Genomic DNA, 7,611 nt, shown 5'->3' with positions numbered 1-7,611 from the left:
TGTATTCCTTGAGTGTTGTCATTTCAACTAGTTCTCCTAAGATGTTTAAATTTTGTTTATTTATTTAAAAGGTATTTGTAAATCTTAGATGTACAGAACTTACTTATAATATACATAATCCAAAGGTATCATTACAAAAGTCTTTAAGAAAAAGAAATGTAAAAGTACATATAATCCAAGTCTGAGAACAGTGATAGGCTAAGAAAATTAGAAAAGGTTACCACTTGAACAATTTGATGTCCCTATGTTAAATTACTTAGGCTTGTTATTTAAAAGAAAGATGATTAACCATTTGGTGAAAAACTTAAGTTCAGACAAAATACCACTCTGCTTGTATGCTCTAGGCACAAGGCTCTGTCTACCAGAAATGGAACTCAACATTACCTTCAGGGATTCTAATAAATCTAAGGAACACTGCTAGCAAAAGAGTTGCTGTCCAAATAGACTGACATACACGGGCCAATGTAGCCCCTAATGACAGAGTAAGATAATGACAGGCCCCACTCAAAATCAGCAGGAAGAGGAAGATCAATCTTGGCAGAGTGAAGGAAAAATGCTGGCTTTCTTCGTGTTAGCTCATCTCATACATATCTAGCTTCAGCAGCTGCCCAGTGCTGTGGTGCTCTGCGTTAACTACACAGTGGATCAATAACAATTACACCTTCTCAAAAACATGACACATAGCAGGATTGGGTTGACATTTCACTTAGGCCAACATTGATCTCAGTGCATCTGATTGCAGCCCTAAATTCAAGTCAGGCCTGGGTTTACTTGGAATAAACACAGAGTTAAAGACAAAAAAGGAAACCAGCTGCTTGCGTCTGGGTCTAGAAGTAAACAGCACTTCCACTGGTGCAGTTCACATTTTCAATCCACTCTTCCTGTTGCTACCAGCAATTCTGAAGTTGATCAAAGACAATTTTTTATATGATTTACTCACTGTGACATCAATGTTGATAATATCGCCATCCTGAAGAGGTCGACTAAAACGTAAACAGAAAAAAATTGGTGATAGACAGATCTCAATAAAACGAATAGAAAAATAAACACTTAATGACTAATATGACAAACCCAATGGGTTGCAATGATAATTTGGAGTGAAGGAGGAATAGACAGGACAACTAAATCTAATCTTTAACTTATTTCAAAAGATGCACTTAATTTTGCCAAGAACCGAAACAAGAGTTGGTAAGAAAAATTTGCCACATTTGGATTTTTATCACTTATATGATTAAAATCTAAGAAGTAAAAGACATATGTAATGTACAACCCATTTAGATTGTATACTGCATTAACAAACATTAAATGGTGGTGGTGTGTCCATTTAGAAGTAAAATACTTCAAAATTTCTGTTTTATCATAATCAATTTCAGAAGTTTACCGGTGGGTTTCAATTGAACAATAGTGTCTTTCAACATGCTACAGATCTTAGCTTCATGTTTTAGTTTCCAAAGGAACAATATTTTATTAAGAAATGAATACCTGTCAGGAATACCATGACAGAGCACGTTGTTTACAGAGGTACAAACAGATTTTGGAAAACCTCCATAGCCTAGAGGTGAGGGATAGGCATTATGACTGATGATTTCCTGATGAACAAGAGCATCTATCTCTTCAGTTGTCATGTCAACCTAAAATGTTAAATAAAAAAATTGTGCAGCAACAATTGAAGACAATTCTTGTATTTATCAACTATGCTATAGCAACAACACTTCCATGTGAGACTGTATAAATCTACTATGATAAAATGGTACGACATTTGAATTAATTATGATTAGTGTTACAATCCTCGACTGTGCCTTGCAGACAATCATTTGGGCATATGATGGTGTTATGAACCATTAGGAAATAGAAATTTTAAACTCTAGGATCCTCTAAATCATTTGTGAGTCATTAAATGACATAACTCCCTTTTGGCCTGAAGATTTCAAAATTATGTTATTCGGCAATTCCTTCTTCTTTCTCAATAGTTGGTCCCCTCGGCTATTCAACGCATATGAATAAATGTTCAAAAGGTTCACCAGTTGAACCTTGAAAAGCTTGAAAAGTAGGTCAACCCACATCTTTTTATCTCAGTAAAACGTTACCTGGTTTTGTAGCAATGGCATGGAGATAATGGTTGATATTTAAAAGACTGAGTCTAATACAGTTTGTAGAGATTTGATTTTAAGTAATCTTGATTTCTTTCATGGCAAAATAAATAAATAGAAAATATAAAAATATTTTTTGCTTTCAAAAGGTATTCCAAACTAAATTGCTCCCAAACTAAAAGAAAACCAAAATTTAGTTTTATAAGCACGTGAAGACTATTTCCATAAATGTCATAAACATAAATAAAATTCTAAAATAAAATCTTTTATTAAAAATTAGCCATTTCTTTAATAATTTTCTTCATTATTTTATATTTACATTATGTTTAGTCATGTTGTAAGTTTATTACGAAGAAGATACTGTGAGTGATCTTATCTTTGAGTCTCACTTCATAAATTCTGCCCACATTTTGGCAGAAAGTAGGCTCATATTTTCTTTTATATCCTTACATAGAAGGATCCTTCAGATTATTATGAAATAACTAAATCTTTTTTTTTTTTTTTTGAGTCAGAGTTTCGCTCTTGTTACCCAGGCTGGAGTGCAATGGCGCAATCTCGGCTCACAGCAACCTCCGCCTCCTGGGTTCAGGCAATTCTCCTGCCTCAGCCTCCTGAGTAGCTGGGATTGCAGGCACGCGACACCGCCCAGCTAATTTTTTGTAGTTTTTAGTAGAGACGGGGTTTCACCATTTTGACCAGGATGGTCTCGATGTCTTGACCTCGTGATCCACCCGCCTCGGCCTCCCAAAGTGCTGGGATTACAGACGTGAGCCACCGCGCCCCGCCTTTTTTTTTTTTTTTTTTGAGATAGAGTTTTGCTCTGTCGCCCAGACTGGAATGCAGTGGCATGATCTTGGCTCATTGCAACCTCCACCTCCTGGGTACAAGTGATTCTCCTGCCTCAGCCTCCCAAGTAGCTGGGACTACAGGTGCTCACCATCATACCTAGCTAATTTTTATATTTTTAGTAAAGGTAAGGTTTCACCATGTTGGACAGGCTGGCCTCGAACTCCTGACCTCAAATGATCCACCCACCTCGGCCTCCCAAAGTGCTGGGATTATATGCGTGAGCCACCACACCCGACCTAAAGAACTAAATATTGTAGTAGGAAGTTGTATGTAATTACATTTCTATATTACCCATAGCCTTGTGTATATGATCTGATCTTTCTTTGCAGAGCAAAGGCAAAAAACAGGAGACAAAGGACAAGCTAGGGCCAATCTTCAGGCACACAGAAGTAACATGGGGAGTAAAATCTGAAACTACAGGCAGAAGTAGTGGGGCAAAAGTCAAAGCTGTCTGCCATTGATCAACTTGGACAGGTTGATTGAGGCCAAAGTCGTTCTAGAATTCTGCTAGTTAAAATTGAATTTGGGTTTTAAGTTACTTCTTGAATAAACACACAAATAATAAAATTCCTTTTCCCCACCCCAAGGCTTTACTTATTTTTAAAAAACAAATTAAATGTGTATAAGAGTTAAGGAGAAAGAAAAAAAGAGGAATGTTTGTTGCCCCTTATGAATGTCATTCTAAGGATTGGTGAGACGCCACCTTTAAACTCTTCCCAGCCAGGAGGAGGACGTGGCGGGCCAGCTGACAAGCCTGATGAAGCCCTTGAATCTGATCTTCATTCTTAACTTCTATGCTGTCTCCCCAGTCCGGTACAATGCCTGTCGTCACATAGTCTGGCTTCTTTATGTGCTTGAGGAAAAAGGATTGAAAATGAAGATCAGAACCCAGCGCACGACAATGGGATCATTTTTTCAGACACAGCCTCCTGCTTCATGGAGCTCTGCCCTTCCTGCCGGAGCACCGACCTCTGAAGCCAGCACAACAGACCCTCCAGGCTGCCCCCAGTTCCTTCCCCTGCCCTTTTGAACTTAACATTGCCTGTTAGTGCTGCCTCTGGATGGTCTGTTAACCTTACCATGCTTTGAGTCAAACTGGACTGAAGTAGACTTCTGGTCAAAACAAACAGTAGTTTTCTTTTTTTTCTCCTCCCAACCCAGTTAGAAGCATATCACCATTGATAAAAAATAGCACCAAGTTTCCAATTCACCAAATGGTTAATTAAGAGCACTTTCATCTTAACACAAAAATATAATTTATGTAAAACATAGTTCCCAACACCCTCTCCAAACGATTATATGCAAAAAGGCTGACTGTCATGTTCCCTGAAGCCTATTACACATACACTTTTCTTACATTTTGCAACCATACTTACACTGAGAGGCTAGAATAAAATGAAACAAGTTTTCTTCTTCAAGTACATAAAAATTACCTAGAACATTTCCATTACTTGCCAAGAATAAACAAAAAGCCACCCGAAAACTCAAAACATGCAACCCTGATCACTTTTGTAGGCCGTTCTCCACTATGGGCAGTATTTGGAAAATAAATACCATCTTAGACACAGAACTTCTTTCAGTCCCAAGGTTTTGCACAGCTCTTTACAAACTATTTGTAGTTTATAATGCATTACAAACTATAAGCGTTGTTGGACAGTCCACAGTAGGGCTCCACAGCAGTTTGGGACAGGAAGCTGAGGGAGATAACACTATTCAATTGAAACATCACAGCAGCACTGGAAGGGCTGAGGTTAGGACTCTCCTCTTTGTGAAGCCTCTCACGCAGGAGTTACGGGTCTTCACTTACCCCCCGTTCAGATGGGTTTTCTGATATAGGTGACACTACTGCCTGGTTTGCCGCAGCTGAGCTCTGGAGGAACATCTACTCTCCCACAGCTACACCACAAATGCCCGCAAACGCTCACCAGGTCTCCCCCAAAGAGCCTGTGTTCTTGTCTCCACGCTGTGCTGTGATCTGGCAAGGTTATAACTTGCAGGCAGAAGGGCTGTTGGGTTGTCATGCTGAAATTGACTGAAATAGCTAAAACAATACAGTTCACCTCACCAGAGATTTCCTTTTCTTTTCTTCTACGGAAAAAAAAAGTGTCAATTTTTGTGACTAATACCAAATGCTCACTCTCACTGTGATGGCCAGGCCACGGGATACATCCTGGTGGCCCTTCTGTGTCGTAGGCCTTTGCCTTAAAAGTGGGCCATTTACCTTCAGGAAGTATAATATACTAAATGTGGGCTCACCATAAAAAAATTTATAAAAGGGAGAAAGCAGATGATTTTTTGTGACAAATCTATATTTCTTTAGCTATTCTCCTTCTTCCTAAGGGGCTTGTATGCTCCCTTTATATTGCACTTTGAAAAATGGATAGATTGCCTTTCCACAGAATTGCAATCTCTGAAAAAAAAAAAAATCAAGACTGCTCTGAGATATATTTTATTTAATTTAGTTTCAAAGACGATTCAAAGACAGTAGCATCAAATAACAAGGAAAGTATAAGAACAGGCTTAAAAAAATCTAGTGTGTTAGTTTCAAGTAATCTCTTTTGAATCATCATAATTTTATAGTCAATTTTTTTCTCTAAAACAATTAGAAAACTACATACATATAGTTTTATCTTCGCGTTAGAAATTTAATGTAGAAAATTTCCTGATAGAAATTTTAATTCTACTTTTTTTTTTTTTTAAGACTAGTCAAGTACAGTGGTGAGAAGGGAGGAAAGGGTAGAACAAGGAGTTCGATCTGTAACTGACTGTGAACAATCAATTGAGATAACTCACTACCTTCGGACCAGCCGAAATTTTAATTCTAAATAAGCTAAGCAACTGAAAGTTTAGAGCTTTATTTTAAAAAATTAATGCTATAGAACTGCAGGATATTAAAACTTCTCAAGTCACAGTTTTAGATCACAAGCCTAGTTTGAAAATTAAAACCCAAATGGCTCAGAAATCAAAGGTGCAAAAATATTTGATCGCTTCTGCAGTCAACTTTTATCTTAGCTGGAAAAAGCAGCAGATAATAGGCAATACAGTACCTTAGGAACCGGATGAGCTGAAGAAACTGCAGCCGGCAAAACTATACTGTGTGAAATATCTCTTTGTCTCCGAAAAAAGAAATTTCTTCTTTGTTGACTGCTTGACTGCTTGTGTAAGTAGATATGATTGAGTGGTGAAGAGAAAATCCTATGAGAACCTGTGAGCAGAAATAGACATATTTTAAGTAAAAAACCAACCTAACACAGTGTTCCATTTTAAGATGTTGTGGTGTTGTCTATTAAATCATTATTCTAATACTTTATTGACTGAAAAAGGAAAAGCCCCAAATAGAAAGCAAAGCAGTGATATTCTGAGTTCTAGTATAACAGTAACACGGCGTATTCATTAGCTAATACTATGTTTACATAAATGCATGACAATGGAAAACTCTACTCTAATGGGAAATAAACACATAGAAACATCTGCTGAGCACCAGGTTTGTAAAAAGAACAATTTCTGCTGTGATACCTTATGTGGCAATGTCCAAGACGACCCTAGATTCAGGGCACTGTTTTGATGGCTTTATACTCTGTAAAGCCGTTTTCCTTTCAAGAATCACAGACAAATTGCCAGCTGCACTTTTTGCCCTCCATAGGATTACTACCCTGTGTTAAGTTCACGCGCAGTGAGGCATTATACTGAAATTCATTGTGATGAATGTTCAAGTCAGATAAAGACTAAATAGCAAAAATGTAAGTATAATACTGAAAGAAAATGAATATAGGGTTCAAAGTACTCACAACAGGAATTTAGAAATATCTATCAAAATTTTAAATGCACATATCCTTTGACTCAGCAGTTCATCTCCTAGGACTTTACCCTGCAGATACTATGCAATGATGGATGTATGAAGAGGTGCCCTCATGGCAGCATTATTTATGGTAGAAAAAAAGTGGAAAACAACTCAAATGTTTCCAAATAGGAAACACCAGTAGGGGACTGATTAAATATATTATGGCATACTTACAGAAAATTCTGGAGCTATTAAAAAGAATAGGCCAAATCAATCTCTATGTGTTGATATGGAAAGAAGTCACAATACACTGTTAGGAAAAAAGTGAATTCTCAACAAATATATGTAAAAAGCCCATTAATGTAAAAGGAGCTTATACATTTATACAAGCTTGCACATGCCCATGAAATTTCTGAAAATTGAGATTCATCAACAGTGGCTATTTCTGTGGCATGTGGTTGGGGCTAGAGGTAAGGGGAAGACTTTTTTTTTTTTTTTTTTTTTTTAGGGTCTGGGTCTTGCTCTTTCATTCAGGGTAAAGCACGTGATGCTTATGGTTTACTGCAGCCTTGGATTCCCAAGCTCAAGGAATCCTCCCACTTCAGCCTCCTGAGTAGCTGGAACCACAGGCACGTGCCACCACGCCTGGCTAATTTTTGTACCCTTTGTAAAGACAGGGTCTTGCTGTGTGGCCCAGGGTGGTTTCAAACTCCTGGGCTCAAGAGATCCTCCTGCCTCAGCCTCCCAAAGTGTTGAGTTTACAGGTGTGAGCTACTGCATCCAGCCAGGAAAACATTTCAATTCATTTTATTTCATTACTTTCATATTTAGAACAATAGTTTGTTGTTGTTGTTGTTGCTTGGGTTTTTTTTTTTTGTTTTTTTTTTGTTT

At 37.6% G+C, this 7,611-nt stretch overlaps 1 protein-coding gene across 5 annotated transcripts in view; it reads right to left on the bottom strand.

The window, feature by feature from the left end:
• Nucleotides 1-7,611, bottom strand: part of METAP1D (methionyl aminopeptidase type 1D, mitochondrial) — a 91,442-nt gene that overhangs the window by 16,599 nt on the left and 67,232 nt on the right. For 3 of the 5 annotated variants that reach the window (XM_017538211.2, XM_037741897.1, XM_017538212.2), the window contains 4 exons: nucleotides 5,987-6,144; nucleotides 3,643-3,792; nucleotides 1,483-1,631; nucleotides 941-983 (listed from right to left, as the gene is read on the bottom strand). In XM_017538211.2, coding sequence (XP_017393700.2) covers nucleotides 941-983; nucleotides 1,483-1,631; nucleotides 3,643-3,792; nucleotides 5,987-6,144 — 500 coding nt within the window. Of the gene's footprint in view, nucleotides 1-940; nucleotides 984-1,482; nucleotides 1,632-3,603; nucleotides 3,793-5,986; nucleotides 6,145-7,611 lie in introns of all 5 variants that reach the window. The other 2 variants (XM_017538216.2, XM_037741898.1) reach the window with 2 other exon arrangements.

Source organism: Cebus imitator, unplaced genomic scaffold (genome assembly GCF_001604975.1).
Source record: "Cebus imitator isolate Cc_AM_T3 unplaced genomic scaffold, Cebus_imitator-1.0 Scaffold110, whole genome shotgun sequence".
Lineage (NCBI taxonomy): Eukaryota > Metazoa > Chordata > Mammalia > Primates > Cebidae > Cebus > Cebus imitator.
Note: the sequence above shows the minus strand (reverse complement) of the source record. Positions and strands in the feature narration are given on the sequence as shown.